The 27,791-nt window shown below is 45.6% G+C and overlaps 2 protein-coding genes across 5 annotated transcripts in view; both read right to left on the bottom strand.

Moving 5' to 3' along the window:
* plce1 (phospholipase C, epsilon 1) overlaps window positions 1-16,750 on the bottom strand; it is a 63,659-nt gene extending 46,909 nt beyond the window's left edge. Inside the window, exons 1-5 of the mRNA XM_060037278.1 lie at window positions 16,483-16,750; window positions 7,837-7,917; window positions 6,673-7,468; window positions 4,549-4,983; window positions 3,616-3,953 (exon numbers count right to left, since the gene is read on the bottom strand). Coding sequence (XP_059893261.1) covers window positions 3,616-3,953; window positions 4,549-4,983; window positions 6,673-7,398 — 1,499 coding nt within the window. The 5' untranslated portion in view covers window positions 7,399-7,468; window positions 7,837-7,917; window positions 16,483-16,750. The remainder of the gene's footprint in view (window positions 1-3,615; window positions 3,954-4,548; window positions 4,984-6,672; window positions 7,469-7,836; window positions 7,918-16,482) is intronic.
* Window positions 16,751-23,695: 6,945 nt separating this feature from the next.
* Window positions 23,696-27,791, bottom strand: part of LOC132446050 (ATP-citrate synthase-like) — a 30,383-nt gene continuing 26,287 nt past the window's right edge. For all 4 annotated transcript variants that reach the window (XM_060036122.1, XM_060036123.1, XM_060036124.1 and 1 more), the window contains 6 exons: window positions 27,293-27,443; window positions 26,673-26,816; window positions 26,421-26,534; window positions 25,808-25,890; window positions 25,426-25,502; window positions 23,696-25,164 (listed from right to left, as the gene is read on the bottom strand). In XM_060036122.1, coding sequence (XP_059892105.1) covers window positions 25,070-25,164; window positions 25,426-25,502; window positions 25,808-25,890; window positions 26,421-26,534; window positions 26,673-26,816; window positions 27,293-27,443 — 664 coding nt within the window. In that variant the 3' untranslated portion in view covers window positions 23,696-25,069. The remainder of the gene's footprint in view (window positions 25,165-25,425; window positions 25,503-25,807; window positions 25,891-26,420; window positions 26,535-26,672; window positions 26,817-27,292; window positions 27,444-27,791) is intronic.

Genomic DNA, 27,791 nt, shown 5'->3' with positions numbered 1-27,791 from the left:
CATCTTTCATCCCCCCTGAGGACACACACAAACATGCAAGCTTTTGGGTTTTAGCTGCTGACAGGGACGAGTGAGATGGTATGTGTGTTTGGAGCATTAGGAGAGGGTGTGATTATGCAATATCCTACTGGGCTGTATTGAAGTTCCTATTTTCCACTAAACAGGAAATAGTCCACACGCTGCCTCAGTCAAACTGCATACAGCCCTTCCTTCCTGACAGGGTAATTTAAAATATGAGTTGCCAACAAGTCATAGATAGTTAACTTAGCATGCATCCATAGCCAAGTAGCACAATCTGTGTTATTTGTTACATTTGCAGATGTATAATTATTTGTTGTTTTAGTCTTTCAACTTAACCACTTTCCATTTTTTTCAAAGGAGTACTAGCTAACAAAATCCATTTCTCCATGGCCTCTCCCGCTCGTCCTCGCTCATGGGTTTGATTTAAACACGAATGCTCCGTCAGTGATGTCATGAAGATAGAGACACAGAGGAACCACCGCCCCACCCCCAGAAATCCCCTCAGAGTGGCGATGTCATGCCATCGTCATGGTAACGCAACAGGAGACGAGCCAAGCGATGACTCAGCAAATGAGACAATGATGATAAAGTGTGTGGCTCGCTCAAATCAATCATGCTCCAAAAAACAACCATAACTAAAGTGAAACGGTTTGAATTTCAAACCAGTATCGAACATGACAGTTGTGGGAAATGATTGTGGATTTCAAGTGGTGGTGAAATGCATCATGGGTAGTGGAGAGGGGAAATTGCTGTATTCGCTCATTCCCTAATCTCTATAATATGAACACTATGATGCACCAATATCCCTTCCTTACCATAAGTAAGGGTTAGAAAAAGGGGGAATTTTGACACTAATTATGGACTTGAAGTCTATCGGGTATACTTGTATTGGTCCCATTTCAAGCCGATGTGTCAGGCGGGCACAAGGAATCAGAGGAAAATGCTGCTATGCACTATTGGAGATAGCACTGAAATAAGTTTGCAGTAGTTGACGACTGCCCTCAGGTTGCATTATGGGTATAAAGTCATGAACTCTATAGTAGTGAAACAGACTTGTGCACTCTGATTTCAAACAGCCCTACAAAATGTTGATGCGCCGTATAGTGAGTGAGGTCGAGCCTTCGGTCATCAAGCAATAGCAAACCTCTCCTCAGCATGTTCTCATTTCACATCTGCTGCCAGCCTTCAAGGGTGTGTGTGTGTGTGTGTGTGTGTGTGTGTGTGTGTGTGTGTGTGTGTGTGTGTGTGTGTGGTCATGTCAGCACTTAGAGTAACACAAACGCTCTTGGTTAAATTAGAGGGCTCCGCTCGGCCTCAAGTGGTTGAAAGGGCAAACCTTAAAACACTTCTGAGGTAAATGGAGAGTGTGTGTGTGTGTGTGTGTGTGTGTGTGTGTGTGTGTGTGTGTGTGTGTGTGTGTGTGTGTGTGTGTGTGTGTGTGTGTGTGTGTGTGTGTGTGTGTGTGTGTGTGTGTGTGTGTCAAACAAATCATTTGCTCTTCTTTTATGAGTTAAGTCGGTAGACTCACTCAAGTTTGACGCTGTTAACTTAATTGAGCTTAAATTAAAACTATGTAACAATCGGTGACCTAAAATACTAACCTTAAACTACGTGACTTCAAACCCCGTTAAACTACATAACCTAAAGTGTCCATTCCAAAGATGTCTGTTTCGTTCTTTGCAGACACCTTCCAGCTGTACTAGTTTGCCATCGACCTCCAGTCTGTCACGTTCCATTCATCCGCTGGCCATAGGCTCAATCACCACGGCGATGCCTCATTCTGCGATAAAGTGTCCCGAACAGACATTTATTGACATGACAATCAAGATGTCCACTTTATTCCCAGCCTGGTTAAACTCCGGCCCTCCCCTCCTGGTGAAGTTCCAGTCCGTCGTGCCATCCCTCTCCTCTCTATAACCTTGTATATTTTGGCTCCTTCTTCGTTAGCTGGACCAATAAACACGAGGTCCACAGGAAGTCTGCAGATTCCTCCAGGAATCAAACACACGGCTGTTATTGTACCCCCCCACCCACGCACCCAGCCAAAGGATAACTATGTGGCATAAGTTTGGTGTGGGCATGTGCGCGAGTGTGTGTGCGTGTGTGTATTCATTAACTTTGAACAAATGGAGCGAACTCAATCACATTCTGTGAGATTTTACGGGAAATCTGGGCCAGGTCGAGTTTTACTTTCTTCTGTTTTGTTTTTCGGGAGCCCGGTCCGCATCCCCCGTAATTCTCTCTCTGGCGTGGTGTGTATTCTGGAGGTTGCCATGGCGACGCCCAGTGCAGGAGTAGCTTGGATGATGTTTTGACAAGAAAGGGTTGGCAACACTCACCCCCCCCCCCCCCCCCCCCACCCCACCCCCCCCCTCTTTAAGAGAAAGAACTCATTATTAAAACCTTGGCCCTGGAATGACCGGATCCCCTCGACCCGAACGCTCCACAAGGTCCTCATAAAACATCACCGCACATAGTCTCCATAAAACACACTTTGACTCAGAGAGAGAGAGAGAGTGTGAGTGTGTGTAGCTTCATATAACCGTTAGGCTCTGTTGTGGTGATTCTGCCCGTGCTGCATAATGTGGTACATAAAAACCAACCGCCACACTAGGACCATTATGCAGACAGACACACACACACACTGTTCATGACTCATAGCACATGTTCAGACCCACACATATTGTTCAGGACTCCGCAGACACTCGTTCACTCACATTGTACATAGATGTCCGCTGTCAAGCCTGCTTTGAGTCAACTACAACAATGAGGCCGTGCTGAGTCAACTAGCAATTAACAACTAAACAACCGCACCCTACCGCAATCCAAGACTGTAAGTGCAGGAGGACAGCAAGGGAAACCAATCGATTGATGAACTATTTGCTTTAGAATCTTTTCATTTCAACTACAAAAGTGTCTGCATTGCAAAGTTCCCAACTTTTTTCCAGAATGATACACTGAACAGACCTGTGTTGTTCCGTGCTCCCCGGGGTGTGATGGTTGCGGTGTGTTTCTAGGTATAATGTAAAGACAGAGGGTCTTTAGGGGTCCACAGTGTGTCTGCTGTAGGAAGACGGCCCTCAGAGGTTCACAAGGCCGGAGTCCTCACAAAACAAAAGCCCCTTTCACCAGACAACCTGCCGGAGACACACACCCCCACTGGAGTCGGGCCCTGTGTGTGTGTGTGTGTGTGTGTGTGTGTGTGTGTGTGTGTGTGTGTGTGTGTGTGTGTGTGTGTGTGTGTGTGTGTGTGTGTGTGTGTGTGTGTGTGTGTGTGTGTGTGTGTGTGTGTGTGTGTGTGAACTCTAACTATATTGTGCACAGTGTACACACATATGTGGGTATGCATTTGTTTTTGTGAACTGAAATACAACTAAAAACAAGGCTTAATAAAAACATAACTGAACTGTTTTAATAGTTTAGTTTAGTTTATTTTACCCAAAAATCTATACAAATTATAAAATGTCTTCAGTTCGTCTTTGTCAATTTCTCTTTTGAAGATGGTGGTTCATCTGGCCCAAAGTACTTTATTTTTTATTATTTTATGTTTTGCGGAAAAAAAAGCATGTAGCATGTATCTGAATGAGTCTAAACTAAAAAATGTAATCAAATAAAATATGCAACAGTATCATGACCTTGGTGTGTGTGCATGTGAAACTGTGCGCGTCAACAACATGAGTCTGCAGCGTGTTGCCACAACATCCTACCTTGAGATGTTTGACGCCCACAAAGCGACGCATTCCTCTGCAGACGTTCAGCCTCTGCAGACGTTCCCCCTCCGCCCGGAGCCGCTCCAGGACCCCCCAGACCAGTTCCCTGACGGGCCTGGAGCTCTGGTGCTGGACCACCTGCCTCCAGACCTCTGTGGACGGCCGGCCCGAGGGCAGGGCCCGCACGATGGCCCTGGTCCCCGTGCAGACGGGCATGGAAACCTGGGGGGAGAGAGGGGGCCTGGGTGAGTTCTCTGGGGAGAGGGGGACGGGGTGAGGTCTCTGGGGGGAGGGGGATGGGGGGAGGTCTCTGGGGGGAGGGGGAGAAGGGGGCTCAGGGATCGAGGTGGTTTTGGGGTTATTTCAGCCAAATCCAACATAGTGGAGTGGAATTCTCATTGCATTCCCACATTACAATAAAAGTGGTCAAATACAATTGATTAACTTCATTAAAAAAAAGAATAAATAAGTACAAATATGACGGTATGATAAGATAATGACGTGTTGAGGCAATTGTCGAGTCATGGAAGAATAAATGAAATTAAATACCAACTGCGATGGAGAGATATGAGAGAAGAAAGAAAGACTGAACAACGGAACAAAGAAAAAGCAAGCAAGAAAGAAAAAAGGAATGAAGGAAGGAAGGATTTTCTTGAGGAAAACACAAACCAACTGAGCCATCTGTGTAAGAAATGCGGGAGAAAGAAGAAAATACCAAAACTAATGAAAAACAGAAAGATTTGCTGGTGGAAAAATGAAAAAAAGTATAAACCAGTTGCCATTAACTCGCTTTGATATTCTCCCTACGATCAATCACCTTCTGGTTGTTCTTGAAGAACCGCCTCACGAGAACGGTGGAGCGCTCCTTGCGGTTACGCACAAACGTGCTGTCGCCCTCGGCAACCACCCCTTCGTCCTCCTCCCCCTGGTCCTCCTCTTCCTCCTCCACCTCCTCCTCCTCCTCCTCCTCCTTGTCCCGGCAGCCTCCGGCCTCGCTGCCCCGCGCTGCCGGGAGGCACCACGGCTCCTTGTCCAGGGACAAGCGCCAGTGGTGGAGCTTCTCCAGGGAGGTTTTGCCGACCCTGGGCCTCCGGTTCAGCCGCTCCAGGCTGGAGTAGCCGTCCTGGGGGTGGTGGTTGTGGTCGTGGTGGAGGCATTGTGGGAGGGGGGAAGAGAGGGGCGATGACACCCGGGACCCCGGTTCACTGGATGGGCCGCTGGGAGACTGGGGCGGCACGGGTGAGCCAGGGAACTGTAGATAGGGTGACATGTCATTATGATAGCAAGTATTATACTACATGTTATTGTCATCATGCATTTCCAGACTCAAATTTTGGCAGCGAAATACAAGAGAAATCATCAAATATCAACACAAAGACTGGTTTAAAAATAAATTATTTTCAAAGCTGAGAAGTGACGAGGCTTCTCGTCAGTGTCAGAGTTGAGGAGGGTTAGTTGTTAAAAGCAATTTGAAAAATGAGTGTTTTTAAGTGATGCTTCGAAACACGAGGGAGGGGGAGTCACAGATATGACGGTGGAAGGAGTTCCAAAAAGGGATTGTCACTGCTGTTTCATGCATCCCTTAGTATGGTGAAAATAAAAGAATAAATTAAGGCAAACATTCAAATGATTAAACGTTTGAAGGAGCATATCACCTAGATAACTCCATCGTCATTCAATGTAAGTAGGTACATTTTAGAGCTATTCAAGTGAAATTTGTTGAAATGGCCATCCATCAGCTTTTAGACCGCTCCACAATTAAATTGTGACCAATCAGGACTTCTCTTCCCTGATTGGTTTAGGTTCTCCAGCTTGGCTGCAAGGTATGTTAAATGCAAAGCTATTCAATGGCAGAGAAAATAGGGAGGGCTGCCTCTTTGCATGTTTTTAGTTTCAAGTTAACTCTCAGTTGAGTTGCTCTCTTCTGCTCTCTCTCTACCACTCTTGAACGTAACCTGCAGCACCTTTCACATCTAGGTTGGTGGATTAATTGTTAATTGATTACTTCTGACCCAAAAGGTCAGAGGTTGACACATCAACTTTAACTCAGAAACAGCCGAGTCACCAGATACATAAACGGGAGCATGTTGGGTGTTTATACAGTATTGACGGACGACAGCTAATCACTCAATGCACTTTGGGACGTGATCTTTTATGTTGGATCAAATGAGGGCTGTAAAACCTCTTGAGAGTGCCTCTCTGGCCTAAAGCAAACAGGGTACTTGAGAACGAATCAATGATTGGATGAACGAGCAAACCAATTTTCCCTTCAGTCATACATGCAGGTCTGAATATTAAACTCTATCCGGTAGGGAAAAAGGAAATGCAGCACTTGCAATCGATTTCTGCTTTGGTATTGATCCCCTGTGCTTTGATTGGTTTCAACCTTGCTGGTTGCTAATAGCTGCTGGAATTCAATAGGTGATCCATCTGAAGGGCATCAGGAGGCCTTGTTGCATGCATCTTTGAGCCATTGAGCTTCCTGTCAGCCCATCTGCCCTCTGTTATCTTGGTTCAACAATCCCCTGGTTTAAAGGTTCACAGCCTTCAATATCTGATCGGCAAGAATCCAAAGGATCCAACATTGATGTGTTTCTACCCTGATGAGAGGGTAGAAACACACGGATGAGACGGTCAACGAGACGTTGACCGCTTAACTTCAAATGCAAAAATAGAAGCGTGAGAACAACGCACTCTACAAGTACTTGTTGGACATTTCAGTGGTTTTCAACCTATTCCATTCCCTGTTCGCCATCTACCGGGACAGCAGCTACAAAACACTCAGGTCTGTGCATTGTGATCTCATAGTTTCCCTGGCAGTGTCCGTAATGCCCCATCGACTCTGGCAATGCCTCTGCCTCTACTCCACGGGCAGTCTAGGAGCCAATGGAGTTTTCTTTTACACAGTGTCCGCCAAACCACTCCGGGCCCGGGTAATTACCTTGAGGGACGCCAGCATGAGCGCGGGCAGGCTGCTGCGGCGAGTGTGGTGATGGAAGTGCTGGGTCGGTCTGGATCGTGGCCTGGTATTGGCCCTGCAGCCTCCGACGGCAGGGCTTACGTTAGACAGCGGGCTTCGATTGGACGCAGGGCTGTGGGCCGGACTCATGTTGGACTTGGTGCTTACGTTTGACCTGCGATTCAAATTGGATCCAGGACTGTGGTTACAGTTGGCATGGAGGCGTGAAACCGGGCAGGCACAATGCACAATGACAGCTCTCTCCCAGGCTTCATCATCATCATCATCATCATCATCATCATCATCATCAAGTACATCCAACTGGCCCAAGGGGCTCTCTGGTCCTCTCCTAGCTAGCCTGGCCACCCCACCGCTGACTCCCTTCATGCTCTGCCCAGGGGGAGGTCTCCCTGTGGCTCTCTCTCCGTCCAAGAACGACCCCTCCCCCTTGGAGCTGGCGTGGTCGTAGGAAAACGTCCGGTACGGTCGCGGTGAGGGCCTGCGCCAGGTGTCGCCGTGGTTGCAGCCCACTTCGGACGCCGGCGGCCGCGGCAGCTGCTCGGAGTTCCGCCGCGACCCCAGAGGGCGGTTTACTCTGCGGAGGTGGGACGGGGCGGGGGCGGACGGGGCGGGGGTGGGCTTGGGGGAGGCAACGTGTGCGCCGACCGCGGAGGACCCGGGTCCTCGCTCCGCCTCCTCGGTGGCCATCTTGTGCCCGCGTGTCTCACCGCCGTCGGTTGTATTCTGGAGGCGGGATCAGCGGTCAGTCACCCAGCATCTACCAATCACAAAGCAGGAAGTCAACATTTGTCAACTATCACATATTCAAGTGTTCACGGTGTTCATTTGGGAAACAAATGATTTGTTCCGTTCCTAAACACTGACTCCTTAGTGTCCGGGACAGTGTGTTCAAACAACATATATGCATTTGTTTTGCAAACCCTGTGTGTGTGTGTGTGTGTGTGTGTGTGTGTGTGTGTGTGTGTGTGTGTGTGTGTGTGTGTGTGTGTGTGTGTGTGTGTGTGTGTGTGTGTGTGTGTGTGTGTGTGTGTGTGTGTGTGTGTGTGTGTGTGTGTGTGTGTGTGTGTGTGTGCGCGCGCGCGCGTGTGTGTGTGTGTGTGTGTGCGTGCGTGTGTGTTAACTCACTCAGCTGTTTTTTGGGGTAGCTTAGTCGTAGACCCTAATTGGGTCTGGGCATCACTCCCCTTGAAAATATCCTGAGAAAATCTGAGTGGGAAATAGACAAACAGAATGTGGGACAGAGCAGAAGACAGATATATTAGTGGGTTTCTTTATTAAGCACCTACTATTATTTCAGCCATGTTATGTTCAATATAGGGGGGAAGAAAAGAAAGAAAGAAAGAAAGAAAGAAAGAAAGAAAGAAAGAAAGAAAGAAAGAAAAGAGACTAAAATTGAGACAGAGCGCGAGTATGGCTTTACCTGGGGTAATCATTATTTATATATGATAATATACCATGGGAATATAAACATATAAGCGGGGTAGCCTGGCAACCATTCATAAATAAAAGGTTAATATTTTCTCTTGAGCTTTCCAGTTCACAATAAAAGTTTTACACTTAGTCTTCTGGCAAAATTGTCTGGCAATGAGGCATAACTTTCATTTTAACTCTTTCCGTTCTCTGGCTGATGCAAACATTAGAATGTTTCACAATAAAATAAGTTGTTTGCCAAAAAACAGAATACGAAAGAAAGAGAAGGAAAGATTAACTTGTCCAATTATTCAGTTAGTCACATCTGGAGAAAGAGAGAAATGCAGAAGGAGTTGGATAAAAACACAGAGTGTGAAAGATGGAAAGATTGAGTTCTTTAAAGGTCATAGCCAGAGATGCTCTAAGGTTAGTAGGGATGTTGTTTACCAGTGAGACAGGACATTAGGTCAGGGAACTTCCTGTGGGGCTTTATAAACTAACCACCATATCATACGGGGTCAAAGGCCTTTCCTCCTTCGACTGAAAAAAGACTTGCGTAATACTTATACTTAACTCACTTAACTTAACTTTTAGTACAATCCCCCAAAGGACAACAGATTTTGTATCCATACAGTCGGTTAAAAAAAGATTGTGCAAAACAGTAAACAATTATTTGTACTGATAAGTAATGTTTGTGTAGAACTGTCAAAACTGCCAAATCCCTAGAATGTTTTAGAAAGTTCTGGTAATCGGAGCGAGGCGACAGATAATCACAAACAACAACCATAATGTTGAATCAAAGTCTCTACGGAGAGACAGTTATCAGTGACAGGAACGACTGAACACACAGACTGAGCATCGGGACAGCGCGCCGGGATTTAGCCCCCATGGCGACGGCGGGGCTATCTGGCTACTAGTTAGAACTCTGTGTAGTGCCAAAGTGTTTTGGAAACAGAAGTAAGGAAAACCCAAAAAGCTTGTGGCACACACAAGGCCTTGCTGGTGTTGTCGAAGATCACTTTTGGTGACGGTTTTGTAAATCCGAAACAGCCAACTATTCTTTCAATGCTAAGAGGACAAGTTCACCATTGAGGACCCAAGGGCCGGTACACAGATTTCCTGGCAAGAATCTGAGTGTAGAGTCTAGACCCCATTATTTCACAAATTGCTTCAGTATTGAGTATGTGTGTGTTTGCGCACACGAGTGCATGCACACATGCGTGTGTGCGTGTGTGCATGCATGCATGGATGCATGCTTGTACACGTGTGTGCATGCCCGCGCGTGTGCATGCGTGTAATTAGTAACTACAGGTACACAATAGCTTGAACCAGACTTCATACAGATAGACACCAGAAATGCCATGCAGACAGCCAGGCAAGCAGAATGCCCAACAGATAGACAGACAGACAGACAGACAGACAGACAGACAGACAGACAGACACGCAGACAGACAGACGGTGAAATGCGTTTTGAGTCTCCTTGTTACATTCTCACATAGGAGAGCTTCCATAGAGGCACGAAAGCACACAAGCACTCCATTCACTGGATCATGTAACCCTTTTCCCCCCTGAGTTCTATAACACTCTCCAACAGCACAACATAAAGAGCAGAGTCTGTGTGTTAAAAAGAAGCTGTGGATGTTGGATATGTCTGATCCTCAACAGAAGACAAATGCCATCTCTTTCTCTCTCTCTCTCTCTCTCTCTCTCTCTCTCTCTCTCTCTCTCTCTCTCTCTCTCTTAATATTACAAATTATCCTGTTTTCACATAATTGACAACTGAATAAATTTTCTGAAGTAAATTTGAAACCATTTGGAAACTAGGCTATTCTGTACTCACTATTTCTGTGAGTACAGAAACAATTTCTCTGTGTTTCTTTACTAGTTCTAGGCTGTGAAAAACCAATGTATTAAAATGTACTTTGACTTTACATTAAAGGCTACATATAGAATTATTGTGCAAACCACAAACGCCAGCAATTGTTAACTGTAAAAAAAATAATAATAAAGAAAGATTTCAAACCGACATGGTCTAGAATGGCCTCTGTAGAACTACTATATTCAAATCCTAAGGTTTTCTCTCGTAGAATATCTCTGGATCGTACGAATATCTCTGTAAGGTGTAACATTCTCCCCCACAGAAGTTCTGCTGTAGCATAGGAGGACTGCTGGATTAGAGATTAGTTCTTTCATAACTTTTAATTAGTTCAATGTTTATTTATGCTTATAACTAATATTACTTTATGATTATTATTGACTCAATCTACGGAGTTCTCACTCCAGCGTTCTGAGGCCTGAGATCCAGTGGGCGTCCTGTTTCCGTCCAAAGAGCAAATCTCAAACTTTACTCATACAAAGATTTTTGGACAAAAAACATAATAAAATATATTTCAATAAGTGCAGAGACTGAAACAAACAACTGACAGTGTTTCATCTAGAGCTCAGACAGGTTGCTCTACTCGTTTATAGATAAACAACTTCTACTGTGTGTACATGAGATCGTCTAGGAAGTGTTTTGCCTGCGGGGATAATAGCAACCACAGAGTAAACACATTAACATTGTTCACGCAATGACTACCTGAATGCATTGAGTTTACCTGGAGAAATCACAGGGGCGTTCAATAGTGAGTGTATCCGATGGGATTGGCTCAAATTACAAAATAACATTCAAAAGGTCAAAGGTGAGTATAGGTGTGGGTGGTTAGAACGATCAGAAGGACAACAGAGTGCCCCGACAGGCTGAACAAGATCAAGGGAACTCCAACCATAATATCACTTTGCAAACAAACGGTATACGCAGTGGCGGACTCAGGGGGGGGGGGGGGGGCAGGGCGACCGCCCCCCCTCGTGCATCCATGGTGGAAAAAGTGCCCTCAAGAGTGGCGAATACGAGAGAAAGTGCCTTATTGGCTGCCCTTGTATGTGAAAAAAAAGAATTGAGTGCCCTCTGGTTCCCCTTATAGTCCATAACCATAAACACATTGATATCTCTCACTGGCATAAATATACAATACTTTTAGGTTAGCTATTATGTTCTGTTTAATAATAGTTGCATCAAAACCTAAAACATTGTATTTCAGATGAGAATGGCCCTGGTCCAAGAAAGAATGTGGCTCAGGTTTGAACATTGAACATGTAGCCAGCAATTGTTACAGGTAGTTTCAGTCTACCAGGTTCAAACTTCAGACGCCATCAGATATGTAGTCCTAAATAAAACAAAGTGACTACCAGAAGTTCGAAATTATCCAATTTTGATAGTGGACGGGCTAAAACAGGGGGTTTGATTTTCCTTTAATCTCGGATCCATGAGTTCTTCCTCGTTAAAACACAACTTGTGCAGTAGAGACGGCACAGATACTGAGCCGGACTCCAACAACTTAAAGGTTTGGTCAAAAAAATTGGTTCCTTTGTCCTTTCCTAACCTCGATTCCTTGTATTTATGGAAAATGTCATGAGGTCAAGGAAAGATGTAAAGAAGAATTCATGAGGATTTAGGAAAAGACAACCTTGGTTTTAAGAGAATTCTACTGCACTTATACAGCTGTAATCATGGCTGCCACTTAGATAATTCCAACAATTAGTTTTTCCTACAATAATATCAAGGCGATTTTAACTTATTTACTACCAGAACTCTGCAAACAGAACGCTGCCTACTTCAAAATATTACTTTTAAGAAGCATATGACGGCAAAAACACTGGATATATTTTTTCATTTAAGGAGTAGTTTCCTTTAATAAATACAATGACAATTGTCAGCCGACTAAACATTTAAAACAGCTGGGATTTGCCTGAATCGTCAAAAATTTACACCGGTGTAAAGGCCACATAATGTGTGGAAGAGTTAGGTTAACTACCTGTTTAACAGTAGCCAACCTACTTATCCATCGCTCCAACCCAAACGTGTTACAATAACAATGACTATCTTTCCTTATAGGAACATTGTAGACATTCCTTTGACACACACAGACACATACTTCCCTTATCATTCGTACTACGCCTTGACTGAAGGTGGCTTAATCACACCCATCAGTCCCCAAACACACCCACACACACCCCCACCCCTCCCCCATCCACGCCCCCCCACACACACACACACACACACACACACACACACACACACAGTGAACCAGGTCAATTTCACTGGTTAGTTCACTTACCTTTGGGACAGGAAGTTCACGAAACCACCTTGGATTCTTCAACTTGTCTGCTACTATATTTCAGTCAACACCATCCTTTAACATTAAAGACAACAGTAGCCCCTTTCCCATGTTGCTGTGCTGACCGCTTATTTACAGTTTACTGTCGTCCAATAGTCCAATACTATGACATTACTATGATATATATATATATCATTCTCTAATCTCAGGCTTGTTCCCTTGGTCTGTCTGTTTGTACTGCCCAGAGACGAAGAGACAAAGACAGACAGTGAGAGAGAGAGACACACACACCATGAATGACATAATGGATAATGAGTCGTTCTGCTAGTTCGACAGCCAATCAGATCATGTTTTCCATGGGTATATGCACCTAGCTTTGCTGACATAAATCCTTCATCAAGTCAACAATTACACGTAGGAACTTGAAAAACTCACACAACTGGAAGGTTGTCAACCATTTAGCCCTATTATCATACATAGTGAATAAGAGTCATAGAGCGGAATAAGAAACACTGCAGTGGATGCTATCCAAACCACAACCTGAGATAAACAAGAGACATCATTTCTAAGATAACGGAGAAGCTCTTATTATCAAAGGGGAATCAGAGCCTCGTATTTTTAAAGAAAACATCAGACCAGTGTGCCATACCAGTTGGTGGTTGTTAGCCAACTTTGGCCAACATTATTAACATTATTACTACTTTTTCCTTGATGAAGGCAATTTGAGTCACTTCAAAACAGCATCTACACTACACCCCAGATTAGACCAAAAATTATCCCAATTTTTTGTTCTAATTAAAGCTTTTTAACAGAATATATCAATCATGCTTTACTAATTTAAATTCATAACAAAATTTCTGAGAATAGCTTGAGGTCATTTAATAATCATGCATCTTTAAAGTACGGTGAAGAAATCTGGATCAGTCACTCAACACACGTGAAATACAAGTCAAGACATACATAAGAGAAAGATTAGAGTATAGATCTTGTAGCTAGTAGAGATTCAGATCTTAGCATCATGGAGGAAATGACGTCCGTCTCTGTCAGGTGCCAGTAGTTTTGTACCCCTTGGGCATGTTCACAGCGTATGGCATATGACAGCAGGGAAACATGTCAAATCCAACCAGCCTGCGCTTGTATTTGTGCAGCATCGCTTTAGAATACCATTGCAACGTCGGCGGGAAGAGGTGTGCAACCTCGCTTCTCCTCAGCACACACATAACGGCTGAGAACAAACGACTTCCCAGAAGTGGTACCGCGCAATTAAAAAAAAAAAAAAAAAAAAGCAGACTGATCATTGTTGTAGGATAACCAGGCCAGACTTGTAAAGGGAGCCCCACCCGGCTCGCCCCCTCTCGCCGAGAGATCTGGACGGGAAAGAGCCGTCACATGACTACAATAGGGTCACATTCCTCTAACGGCATATCGTTGAAAAGAACCAGTGTGGGGGAACGAGAGGGGGCGTCTGGGTAGGCCCTCACATCGGTGTCACTAAATAATGACAGAGGTTTGAGGGTCATATCACTTCTAACTGAACGTAATCTAAAGTTAACCAAACAACGACTTGGGGAGTATGATTGATAAACGTTTATAATAATTATCATAATAGTTACTTCATTCATTCATTCATATCAATGTTTGATTGGGGCCTGGGCCATCGTATCACCGCCAGGCCACACGAAGCGATGAGCCGAGTTGAGTCAAGGTCGTGGCGCACTGAATACCGTGAATAGTTTGTCTTCACAGATACGACATGCATAACATGATACCACATCCCCTAAGGCCGTCAACAAACACATCACGACCGCTAAATAAATCGACTTCCTTATAAGCCGTCCCATCATATAAATATCATTCAAAACAAGCCACGACAAAGATAGCCTCTAGTGTTATAAGTGACACCACCATTTCATAACCGCAAATCCATGATTCATTGATGGGATAGGGTTTTTCCTTTAACTATTTTCCTATGATCAGTTTCTGTTAGACGTTTTAACCCTGTTTCAAATTGTACGTTTGTTTTTCCTTTCTTGTCAGACCTCTCTTGCAAATGTGTTCATAATGTGTCCAGGATGGTCTAAATGAGACCAACCTGGATTTAGCGAACAAACAATCAAATAGGAAAAAGGTTTCTAGTCCAATTCTACTCATTTGAAGCCGCCCTTCTGTTGACTCCGACAAAGCCTAGAAGGCCTCCGGGACGTTGACGACAACCAAATCCCTAGTTCATAGGTCATGATAATAAAGCTATGTTGTTGAACACCCCGGGATATCTCTTAAATCACCAGGAGGGACGAGGTTTGGTTGGTAACAACAGTACAGGCCCACACCAGCAGTACAGAATACTTTACATGCAGACCTGCACTACATATGGTTTAGATTAGAGGGAACAGGCAATGGAAACTATACAGAAAGAGACTCTCTCAGTGTGTGTGTGTGTGTGTGTGTGTGTGTGTGTGTGTGTGTGTGTGTGTGTGTGTGTGTGTGTGTGTGTGTGTGTGTGTGTGTGTGTGTGTGTGTGACTACCAACATGGGGCAAACTGAGGCAACAATAGCAGGGATGTGTAAAAGAAAGAAAGATTTAAGAAACAGTGTGTGTGGATGTTTGTGCGTGTGTCCATAATAGATGTGTGTATGGGCGTGTGTGTGTGAAAAGAAGTGATTGATTCACGGATGACAGAATGATGGTGGAGATTTTCCCGTTCTCACACTGCATGCCAGCCTCTCTGCTTTACTTTGGCAAAACGAACAAAGACCCTCTCTCCAATAACACTTCATAGGCTGTAAAACGGTGTCCTCTTGTCTGTTTTTCATCCGGCCAATGATACTTCAATTTGTAATAACTTTCATCGCTGAGACAGCTCATTAGGAGAATGATGATGTGTTCCAGTCAAACTCAAAAATGTCCAGCACTCGGAATTAACAGACGGTCAAAGAAGCTCATTACTTCAGAATCTTTACGTTTTAGAATTGAAGTGGCCTTTCCATTTGGAGGTTTATACTGTGTAACACATTCCGTCATCTTGTCTGATATTAAGAAGTCACACCCAGGTCAAGAAGAATTACCTCTGAATCGAGCCAGGCCTGCTTATTTCTCTGTGCCAAGTTATTGAAGTTGATATATTTAAATCCAAAGCCAACAGCAATACAATAATACCTCTATTGTTAAATATCTGACCAATACCTCAATGTCTGAAGGGTTCTACCCAATACCTCAATGGTGATAGTGAGGAAACATCGCTGCTATTATCCAACAAGCTGATGACTTGTTTATTCATCACAATACAAGCAGAATAGAATAGCATAACAGATACAGGTGGCGATAGAGAGCTTAGAGAAGTAAACATCTGACAAAGTACTGTTAACTATCTGGAGCACACTGATTAGGTGCAGTCAGATATATGAATGGTTTAAAGAAAAAATAAAGAATCTTCTTCATCTCCAGCTTGAGTTTGATCATCTACTTTAAAATGAGTTGTGAAGGTTTAGTCCATTAAAGAACTGTGTTATAGTTTTCTTTAATATAGCAGGAAATAGTGCTTATAATGTAAACAAGAGGCTTCCTTAAGGTCTTCACAATAAAAGCACTCCCTAATATAAAAGTGAAAGCCCCCTGTCACTATAAGGTGTGCAAGGGGCTTTAAAGGGGATATGATGTCATACATAGTCCCTTTGAGATTACACTGAATATAGTGTGTCTACCTGTTCATTTAGTTTGGCCAAAGCTAAAGTTGTAAGATGTTTTCAAACTAAAACTATGACCAACAGGGATAAAAGCATGCCACAGCGATATGCCCGGGGAATTCTGCCTATGTAAACACAACTGACCCCTCACACACACACACACACACACACACACACACACACACACACACACACACACACACACACACACACACACACACACACACACACACACACACACACACACACACACACACACACACACACACACACACGTCGTCACGTTGTGAGTGTTTGTTAGGGTTGACAGTTGGGAAACCCGGTGTCTTTTGTGCACAATCACGATCACAAGTGCACGTTTTACCCCCCTGTGTTGTTAAATCAAAGATGTTGAGGACAAACCCGTTCACAAACTACTCTCCAAATAAGCCACACACATCTATACGCAACAACAAGTAGCAAGTCAACTTTGTCGCAGCGATGTCGTGTTAATCGGGCAACAAGTCAGAGCAAAACTCACCGATCGGCGCTCTTCAGGTGGTGGAACGATAGGAGGACATTATTCCGTACCGATCATCAGCGGGGACTGAAGTAGTAAAACGATCCATTCAAATTCCGCTGACTTCACTTTCCTCTCAGTTCTCGCGGAGGGAAGTCGGTGCAACGTGAACGATGGGAAACTGTTCTCCCTCACTTTCTGTCCTGTCCTCGCTCTCTCGCTCTCCCGCACTCTCGCTTTCTCTCTCACTCTTTCTCTCTCTCACTCGGGCTAGCCAGCTCTCTCCCCTCCCCTCCCCTCTCGCTCCCTCCCTCAGCCCTTTAGACTGAGGGTTGACTCAGAGCCGCGGACAGGAGGACAATAGCACCGGCTCCGGGCTCCGATAAGCGGCATGCAGGGCCTTGTGTTGGGGGCCTTGTGTTGTGGGCCTTGTGTTGGGGGCTTGTGTTGGGGGGCTTGTGTCAGGGGCCTGGTGTTGAGGGCCTTGTGTTGGGGGGGGGGTTCCACTGGCGGGTGGCAGCGGCGGCAGACTCACCGCATTGGAATTTCCCCGGCTGTCCCTTCACGCGCTGCGATCCCGCTCCACGCTATTGTCTGGGTACCCCATGCTGCTCTATGGTCCATGGGAAACAAAAAATGTTTTATTGCGTTTTTTTAATTATTATTACTTTAGAACAGATTGTGCATTACTGATGATGATGGTGATGATGATGATGATCATCATCATCACCATCACTACAAGAATGCCCTCACCACTGCCAAAACCTCATACTACTCCAACCTCATCAACACTGGTACAGGCAACAGCAGAGGATCTTCTCAACAGTCAACCACTTACTTCAGCCTCCTAAATCTCTCCCTCCAGATATTTCCACCACCCAATGCACTGCATTCCTTGACTTCTTCAGCTCTAAAATCAACACCATTCACCAACAACTGGCCTCATCTCGCACCCCCTCTGATGACCCACCCTGGATGATCACCTCTGGCCAACCTCTCATCAGCCTCTCTGACTTCACCCTAGTAACAGAACAGACCGTTTCAGAACTCATCCGCAAAGCCAAAACCACCACCTGTCAGCTCGATCCTCTTCCCACCTCCCTTGTCAAAGCATGTCTTCCGTCCATCTCCCCCATGATCACCAACATAATTAACTCCTCCCTCACTACTGGTACTGTACCCCCCACTCTCAAGCTGGCTGCCATCACTCCCATCCTGAAAAAACCTGGTGCTGACCCAACTGACCTTAACCATTACCGGCCCATCTCCAATCTCCCTTTCATCTCCAAAACACTTGAAAGGGTGGTTGCCGCACAACTACAGTCCCACCTCGACATTAACAATCTCCATGAACCGTTCCAATCTGGCTTCCGTCCAAAACACAGCACTGAAACAGCCCTAGTCAAAATCACCAACGACCTCCTCCTTGCAGCCGACTCTGGATTACTCACCATTCTCATCCTCCTCGATCTCAGCGCAGCATTCAACACCATCTCCCACCCTCTGCTCCTTGACCGCCTAGCTGGTATCGGGATCACTGGTGCTGCACTCTCCTGGTTTACATCCTACCTCACCGGCCGTCAACAATTTGTTCAACTAAGCAACCACAAGTCTGGGTGTTCAGGTGTCTCACTGGGTGTCCCCCAGGGGTCAGTCTTGGGTCCACTCCTCTTCACCACTTACCTCCTCCCGCTGGGCACACTCCTCCGTCACCATGGGGTCCATTTTCACTGCTACGCTGACGACACACAGGTCTACATCTCCACCAAACCCACCGCTGCCATCCCCCCCACCTCCCTCATCACGTGCCTGGAAGAGATCCGGAGCTGGTTGAGCAGGAACTTCCTGAAACTCAATGGAAACAAGACCGAGGCCCTGCTCATCGGATCCAAATCCACCCTCACTAAATCACAACACACCTCAGCTCCACTCATAATTATCGATGGATTCCCAGTACCCTTCTCCTCCAAAGTCAAGAGCCTCGGCGTCATCCTGGACAACACCCTCTCATTCGCACCCCATATTCACAACATCACCCGGACTGCATTCTTCCACCTCCGCAACATCGCCAGACTCCGCCCATCACTGACCCAATCCAGCACTGAAATCCTAGTTCACTCATTTGTCATATCACGCATAGACTACTGCAACGCCCTCATCACCGGACTCCCCACCAAACTCATCAACAGACTGCAGATCATTCAGAACTCAGCCGCCCGGATCATCACCCGCACCAAATCATCTGACCACATCACCCCTGTCCTCATTCAACTTCACTGGCTCCCAGTACACTACCGTATCCAATACAAAACCCTACTCCTCACCTACAAAGCTCTCCACAACCTAGCCCCCAGTTATCTCTGCGACCTCCTCCAAGAATACACTCCCTCCCGCTCCCTCCGCTCAACCTCTGCTGGACTACTATGTATCCCCACATCACGACTCACTACAATGGGTGCCCGGTCATTCAGCTGTTCAGCACCCAGGCTCTGGAACTCCCTCCCCCCACACATAAAACAGTCAGACACCATTACAACCTTCAAGTCACAACTCAAAACTCACCTGTTCAAACTCGCACACAACGTCTAACTGACGTTGTGTGCGAGTTAGACGTCAGTAAGACACAATGTCTTTTTTTTTTTTACAAAATGTATGATGACTATATGCTCTGTAAGGTGACCTTGGGTGTCTTGAAAGGCGCCTCTAAATGAAATGTATTATTATTATTATTATGATGATGATGCCGCCTGGCAATGCACGCCTGTTGCCAACTGCTGCAAGGATCTAGTCTTTCTGGTTGGTCGAGGTGAAACTGTAAGACCTTTATCCTCGGGAGCCTCCTCATTCGAGAGCACTTTTTACGCAATAGCTTCGACTGGCAACATGTGGCAGACGAGAATGGATCTATTGTGGCACTGGATCTGTTTTTCCGACCTAGTTAAAAGTCAGTTCAGCTGGCACTTAGGTAGTGCCTCCTCGCATGCAAGAACGGCCACCACACCGTGTGTGTGTGTGTGTGTGTGTGTGTGTGTGTGTAGTGTGCGTACGCGAGCATAAGGGGTATCCCCGCACGTGCGTAGAGCATATTAAATACAATACGAAAAATTAAAACACGTGTACGGCTCTGGAATGGAGAAGGGGTCTCCATCCCAGCGCAGCATGACGTATTTTAATTTGAGTGTTGGAAAACAATCTTATTTTCCACACTCCCTCCTCATCCATGCTCCGCTGATGGGAAGGCTGATGCCATCCTCCAGGAATGTGCAACCTCTCCACTCCTGCGGCGGTAGCGGCCCCGCACAAAATACACTCTTTCAGGGTGGAGGAGCAAAGGGGTTGGGTGGAGAAGCGGTGGGTGGAGGTTTGAGCTGAGCTGATCCAGGGTCTTTCCCCTGATTTTTTCCTTATTCTAGGCGGGACGGGAGTATTTGGTGCAGCCGTTCCTCAAACTGTTGTGGGCCGTTAGTTAGAAATGCCATAGCCGTCTGTCTGCACTCAGTGAGTGAAATGCTCTGTGAATATATCAGTTTTGAGTTGACCGCTCACTGGGAATCTATCTTGCATGTCTCATGTGTGTGAATGACAACTCGACATGGCGGAGACTGAGGGAGGGAGCAGAGGAAGACAGGCTTTTAATTCTCATTCTCTCTCTCTCTCTCTCTCTCACTCTCTCTCTCTCTCTCTTTCAGCATCTTTAAGGAGCAGATAGGCCGCAAACATGAGTGACTGAGGCCTTTACCTGTTGACTGGAAAAGTCAACAGGTAAAGGCCTGTTGAGTGGGGGAAAAAAATATTGGCAGGGCATTGGATGAACCATCAACGTCTATCATGTAGCATGATTATCCAGTAGTTCCTTATAGGATGCTGATCGTTCCGAACCACTTTGGTTTGACCAAAGGCACACAACCTGAAACCTGTCGAAGCTCGTCTCTGAGCTGCCTCGCAAGCTACTTGGGGCTGGGAGTCAAACCCCCTCACCGCCAAACAACTCCACTTTATTTGTACAACCTGTAATCCAATGTGCAGTCTGTAAGGGCTTCACAGCCAAGCCCGTGTCTCACGTCCCCTCACTCCGGAACCCACTAAAGGACAAGGAAAACTTCAAATCCCAGAGGGAGGAGGAGGAAACCTTAAGAACGAAGAACTCTTCTATGCAAGGCTGCAGCAGTAGGCAGGTTTCAACTAGCACGTGTTGCCCAATTGTGCTCCTGACCATATTGTCAATTTAAATTGAACTAGTTACTCTTAGTGCAGCGGTTTCACTGGTTTCTTATTAGATAATCTGTAATTCTGTACCATCTCTGGGTGGATGTTTGCCTGTTTCTCCCAACTGTCATTGGTTTCTATGTGCATGTTGGTGCAAGTGTGTGATGGCAGGTAGTTTCCCGAGCTGTCTTCTGATTGTGTGTGTGTTTTGAACATTTTTCTCTGTGCAGTGTACTATCTCTTCTGCCACTTCCTGCACGGCCGGCCCTCTTATCATCCCTCCATCCTCCAAGCAGCTCCACGTACGCTGTTTAACACACACACACACACACACACACACACACACACACACACACACACACACACACACACACACACACACACACACACACACACACACACACACACACACACACACACACACACACACGTGTTTTCGTGCATTCTGTTTGCACTTAAAGCAAGAGTTAGTGAACATGGATAATTACACTGCATTGTAATGAGTGCAGTGTGCTATAATTGCAAATGTGGAGAATTCTCTCCCTACTGTCTGGTACCGTCGTTGGTTTCATACTACAAATAGCCTATTCAGCGAAAATAACCTTTTATGATTATTAGAAATTATTGTAGATGGCGATCTCTGGTGGTTAACTGGGGTAGTCGAAGTAGAAGCAGGCGCAGCAGTAAGCTGTCACTACCACCGTAGGACCATATTACAGTTTTTGCCCATTGCTTGAACACGTTTTGCAAAACTTGGCTCATTGTGTCAAAACTCAACACACAATCAAATAAGACACAACACTGAGAAATATACCATTCACATCTATGTCAAATTGAAACTCGGGTATCGAAACCTAATAATCCCTTCTCAAAATGTCACTCTGATGACCATATGAAACACACTTGTATCATATGATTACACTTTCAGATCAGCAGCAACACACTAGTCTACTTTATATAAAACACTGCAGTCTTTCATGTTCACCGTTTTTATTCACTTCCACAGAAGGCGCGTTTTCACAACAACCAAAAAAATGTATAGGCCTACTCAATAGGCCTACTGTACATTGCTATACGGTACTTTACAGTGCAGTAAATTCAGTTTAAACAAAAATACGCTACTGTACTGTAAACACAGAGAAACACGGCAATTGTGCATTGGTGGGATTATGGATCCTTGCCTTGTGTGCCGAATCCAGCCATGGCTTCCCTCAATGTCTCCGCAGGCCTGTTTCATTGCCTGCAGAAGAGGCATGCGGGCATGTGGTTGGCGGTCATATACGCGCCATCCTCAAGCCAAAAAGCAATCTTCTATCTATAGGGTTTAGAAATGGCGGGTAAGTATAATGCTTCAAATTGTTTATGGTTTGTGAACCAGTTCCGGACCAAAACAGCCTAAAAAACATTATCCAAGACAGACTACAACAAACCTGGGCTGCACTGATTTGTCCTGTTCAGCTGCATCATGGAGTGCATCTAGAAATGTGATGATATGTTGGTATGGACCTATTTTTGCATGATGGTGCAGTTACCCTCGAAGGCTTATGGAGGCACACAAGAAATATCTCCCCCGTCCTGCCCCGGGACGTGCATAATTGCCCTTTTTGTAGCTGGCTGATTGGTAAGTAAGTGTTTTCCGGTGTGTATCTAAGTATTTTCAATTTCCCAATGTGTTTTGTATTTTGAATAGATGTGTTTTCCCAATGGTACGGTGAGATTTCATTTTTGAACTAAGTGTCTTATTCATGAAATAGTGTGTAGTGTGAAGGAGCAAGTGTGTTGTAGAAAGGAGCAAGTGTGTTGCACAATTGCAAGTAAAGTGAAAGGCAGCGCTTGTGTTTAAGGTATAGTAACAAAAACTTCATAGTTGTGTTACTTTGGTCTAAGCATGTGTCTATAGTATTCAAGCAATTTTAGGTCACAAGCAGCATTATGCAACCCAAAGAAAATCGCACCAAATAATCAACATAAAAGTGGGAAGCGAGAGAAAGCCCCGCCCCCTTGGCCCTCCAGAGCTGCTAGCCAACAGCTCTCCGCTGGGCCACCCAGACACTGGCTATGACTAGGGGTGAGACGCTTGCAACACGAGACCCAATACCTTCTTTAGCAATTCAGGAAACACCTTGCTGTTAACTGTAAAGGTGTTGTGTGTAGAACTCAGAAATGGAATTTGATATTCAGGTTTTATTTAAGATATGATTATCTTAAAAATATAAGAATCATTCTGTTTTCTTAACCTGGGAAAGAACCCTTTATGTCTGGGGGTCCTTTTCCACAGATTTGCTGTTCGATGACTAAAAGTAGACCGTGGGAGTGTGAGTGGGTGACGGCTGGTTTAAGCAACCTCACCTGGCGGAGTCTGATTTGGCTCTGGGGCTTAACAAACAGGTGTTACATCACCACCCTGTGTGTGTTGTTTGGAAAACAGTCTAGGATGAGTGTGGTAGCCATGTTAGTGGGGTGTAACATGGATGTTTGCTACACTGGCGCCCAATGTGGGCCTCTCCAGACCCAGAAGGGGACACGCCCACCACCCCGGTTGAGCCCAGGCCCAGCCACCCCTCGGCCAGGCAGCACCGGAGCAAAAGGCCCCATCCTCCACGAGGGAGAGGGTGTGACAGCACTGTCGCCCTGGGAGAGTGGCCTTACCCCGGGCTGTTTCCAGCCCTCCGAAAAGCTACCGCCACAGCCCAGCTGAACCTGACCCCCACCAGCCCCGTCACCACCCCGTCCGACGACACCCCAGACAGGCAAGGCAGCATCCCAGGCCTCCAGTCTCCAGGAGGGAGGGGGAGGTTGGCGTGTAACCCTGGGGGGTTTGGGGACTATGTTACTTTGGCCATCGTAACCAGAGAGCGAGCGAGAGAGACTCGCCGCTACTGAATTCCAGGGTTAGGGTTAAGGTTAGGGTTGTTGACCTCTTTGATTAATAAAAAACTAACCACCCAATATGAGCCCACTTTTAAAATAAAACTTTTTAAAATTTGTGATGTAAAATATTTTACATCACAAAAACACTGACAAATGATTAAGGACATACAACTTAAAGACATCTTTTATTGTACCACATTTAAACAGCATATATTAAAAAGTATGTAACATTTGAATAAAAACAGAATAAAGCAAGCAGTACAGTGGAGTGACAAAAACATTTAGTCCGCCAAAGCCAGGCCTCGTTAGAAACACGCTTTACAGCCCTACAGAAAAGTTACGCTGCCATCATGGTCCCTTGCGACAGGCTGCTATTAAGACTCACAGGGCACAATCAATGCATTACAAACTACCACTAAATTTGACACGATAATTTATTTTCTCATTCCTTTTATATTAAAAATACGATTGCTGAAATTTGCCCAACTGAATGTTAATACCTCGATAAAGCATCTAATTAAGTCGATAAATTGAACCTTCTGTAAAACCAGACTTATTAGTAAAGGCAATTCTGGAGTTACAAATAAGATTTACAGCTATATTTTCTCATTCTAATGCCTCTTTACACAAACTTATCGAGCCCCGAAACAAACAACAAACCACCTTCGACTGAGGTTGGTCCTAGACTAAAATAATACAAAAAGAAAAAACCCAAAACGAACAACTTTGGTTTCACTTGAGATTCTTTCTAAATTGAAGCAGGATTTCGCAGGGAAGGAGGTAATCCAAGCGGTTAGCGTTTGTGCTTAAAAGGTGCAGTCATTACCAAGAGCATTCAAGCAAACATTCTCCCGAACCACCCGAAGTGAAAAAATTAAGTACCAACTTAACAACGCAAATGAATGCTTTTGCGTTTAAGTAAACCCTCAGACCAGACATTACAGTATTGCTGTGTTTGAAAAACTTACCAAGCCAGCACCCACTGAGAGCCAAGAAGTATCGGAAGCTAGCTAGCTAACAAGCTAAGGAAGCTGACAAAACGAAAAAATAAAGTACCAAATCAACAACGCAAATTAATGCTTTTGCGTTTAAGTAAACCCTCAGAACAGACTTTACAGTATTGCTGTGTTTGAAAAACGTACCAAGCCAGCACCCTCTGCGAGTCAAAAAGCACCGGAAGCTAGCTAGCTAACTAGCTAAGGAAGCTGACAAAACGGTGCTTGTGACGTTGTGCATGTTCTCCAGATTAGCTCAAGTGGTAGCATAACAGCAGTGGTGCCTTCTCCTCTCACCCCAGCCTTTAATCACGACTCAATAACATCTCTTCAGAATACCCTTTTTAATAATCTGTCCAAAGAAAAAACTAAACCCAGAGAAAAGCAGAAAGGTTTCCTGCCAAAACATCTCTTCCTTGGCGTGTCCTCGTTCGGCCTGCAGTGGTGGATGGGAGGGGGTGGTGACGAGTAGGGGGTGGAGGAAGAGGCGGGTCGGAGACCAGTGGTGGTCACAACTACGGATGAGATGTTGGGGACTACATGGACATGTGCTCAGGAAGTACGTAGGAGATGTCGTCCCAGGGGTGGCGGTATAGGCCCTGCTTCAGACGCTTCTGGTCCAAGTAGTGGCCTAGAGACAAACAAACACACACCTCAGTAATTGGAGGTATTTTTTCTTCTTTGACTATGTAAAAATATACATTTAATAATAGTCCTGCCATGCATTATTGTTTGAATAAGTAGTTTTTCTCCAATTTTGTATCCACCGAAGTTGGTGCGAAATGGTTAAAAGATGTAGAGCCATTTAAAAAATAAATAAATCAAATGTTTGGTGATATCACAATGAGTGTTTAAGACGGGTCGTGTATGACAGGAAGTGTCTTGGACTCACCGATGAAGCCCATACTCCGGCCCAGCACGAATATGCCGTTTAATGATCCGATCTCCACAAACTCATCCGCTTCATCCCTGCCAACACAAACTCAAAACACTTAAAACCAACCCCTACAGCACACAGTCAAGACAACCGCAGCGGACTGGTATAAATATCAGCTTGACACGGGGTTACATATTCAGACAAATTGGTCAGAACTTGGGAATATTTCTATCTATTCAGGGGGGAAAGCAATTTTCCATGCATCCAATAAACTTTGCCGACGATGAAACGGATGGAGGAATACTGCCCACTTGTGGTGGCCAAAGGAATTACATCTAAATGGTCCGGGTATAAAGAGTGATGTGTTGATGAAGGTCCGGAAGACCTCGTCTCTTACCGTGTGAATCCCCCACATGTTCTGAGCAGGTCCACAAACGCTACCCCGATGAAGCCGTCTACGTTGAGGATCAGGTTGGGTTTCTGGGATGGGGAAACAAAACCAAGGTCAGATATGCATCTTGCATAAAGCAATATAAGCCAAAATTACCAGTTCTTGTAGGTGGCGATAGTGAGCTTTGTTCACAATGACGGTCTGGGGTCTGGACGCTTTAATACTATATTCACTATGGTTTTCCAAAATCTACACCTTTGTCCTAACCATCCATGGAACGAGTCCTTCAAAGTCTTAAGGTAATAAGGTTGGTTATTGCAGAAATAAGGTTGGTTTGTGGTCTAAGACCTGAAGGTCCTGCACTAACTGGGGTACAAGAGGTGGTTTCTAGTGGCGTGAGAGCAGAGGGAAGGGCGTTTGACTCCCAGCAGAAAGGTACTAGGGTTCGAACCCTGATGTCCACAGTGGAACCGGGAGGCGCCCAGAAAGACGCCCAAACCCCTGCCTTATCCTTTATGACTATGAATTGACCGATCTGATGGAAGCCTCCGCTGAGATCGACTATGAAGCCTCGGCGCATCCATGTGAGCCGGTTGCGCCCTTTGACCCTTGAACTGACCTTTGAGGTGGTGATCTTCTCCACGTTCAGAGCGTAGTCCAGCATCTGTGAGGCTGGGAAGTTCTGCTTGACAAAGTCTTTCAGGATTTGCACTCGCATGTCTGGGTTGTTGATCTAAAAATTAAACAAATGAAAAAAAAAAAAAACACGTTAAAAGAATAATACACCTTCTACATCATCTTTACAGTGTCTCTCGGTGATCTGTATACAAACATTATATGGTAAAAGAAGAGCCAAATGAATGATTCCCACCGATTTGACCCGGTGTCCGATGCCCATGATGAGCTTGCCGTCCTTCTTCATCTTGTTGACGAACTCCATGGGCAGCATGCCGCTGTCAAACGCCTTGCTGAACTGCTTGGCCGCCGCGTCCAGGGCCCCCCCGAAACGATCGCCCTGGAAGACGGCACGCCGTGTTAGAGGGGAGGACGGCTGGGGGGGATCGGGTGGGGCTGATGATGGGGAGGGGAGTGAGTGGGGCTGACTATTCTGAGATGAATGGAAGAATGAGTGGTGCTGACTCTGTTGAGATGAATGAGTGAATGAGTGGGGGTGATTATGGTGAGGTGAGTGAGGGGAACTGACTATGGTGAGGTGAGTGAATGAGTGGTGCTGACTATGGTGAGGTGACGGAGTGCATGACAATGGTGAGATGAATGAGGGAATGAGTGGTGCTGACTATGGTGAGGTGAGTGGGGCAGACTGGTGAGATGAATGTGATGCAGACCATGGTGAGGTGAGTGAGTGGTGCATACTACGGTGAAATGAATGAGTGACGCCGTGTATGGTGAAGTGAGTGGTGCAGAGACTATGGTGAGGGGATGGAGTGAATGACTCTGTTGGGGTGACTGAGTGAACAGGTGGGTACTCACTATGGTGAGGAGGCCGGAGGTGAGGCAGGAGATGAGGTCCTTGCCGGCCCGGGCGCAGACGATGGTGTTGTGGGCGCCGGAGACGGCGGGGCCGTGGTCGGCCGTCACCATCAGACACATCTCAATGAACTGGCACGCGTAGCGGGGAAGTCTGGGGAACACAACGCCATCCACAAGGAACCATTAATGTACAGTACAACTGCTATTCGAGTAGTAAGACCTAAGACAGGGTATCTGCAGGTTTCAGCAAGTCAAATTTAAGACTTTTTAAGACCTTTTTAATGCCACCTTGAATGAAATCTAAGACCTAAAACACATGATGGTGGGGGGGATCCCGCTGTATTATAACCCAAGCATAGCATGTGTGTCACTCAATGAGACTCATTCACCTACCCATTGTCGCAGACTAGCTAGCAAGCACGCAGATAATCGTTTATATATGCAGCTAGCAAGAAAGAAGCCTCTCTACATGTCCTTCCTGAAAAGTCCCACGAGAAAA

This window comes from Gadus macrocephalus, chromosome 18 (assembly GCF_031168955.1).
Source record: "Gadus macrocephalus chromosome 18, ASM3116895v1".
Classification (NCBI taxonomy): Eukaryota; Metazoa; Chordata; class Actinopteri; order Gadiformes; family Gadidae; genus Gadus; species Gadus macrocephalus.
This window is presented reverse-complemented; position numbering and strand designations above follow the sequence as displayed.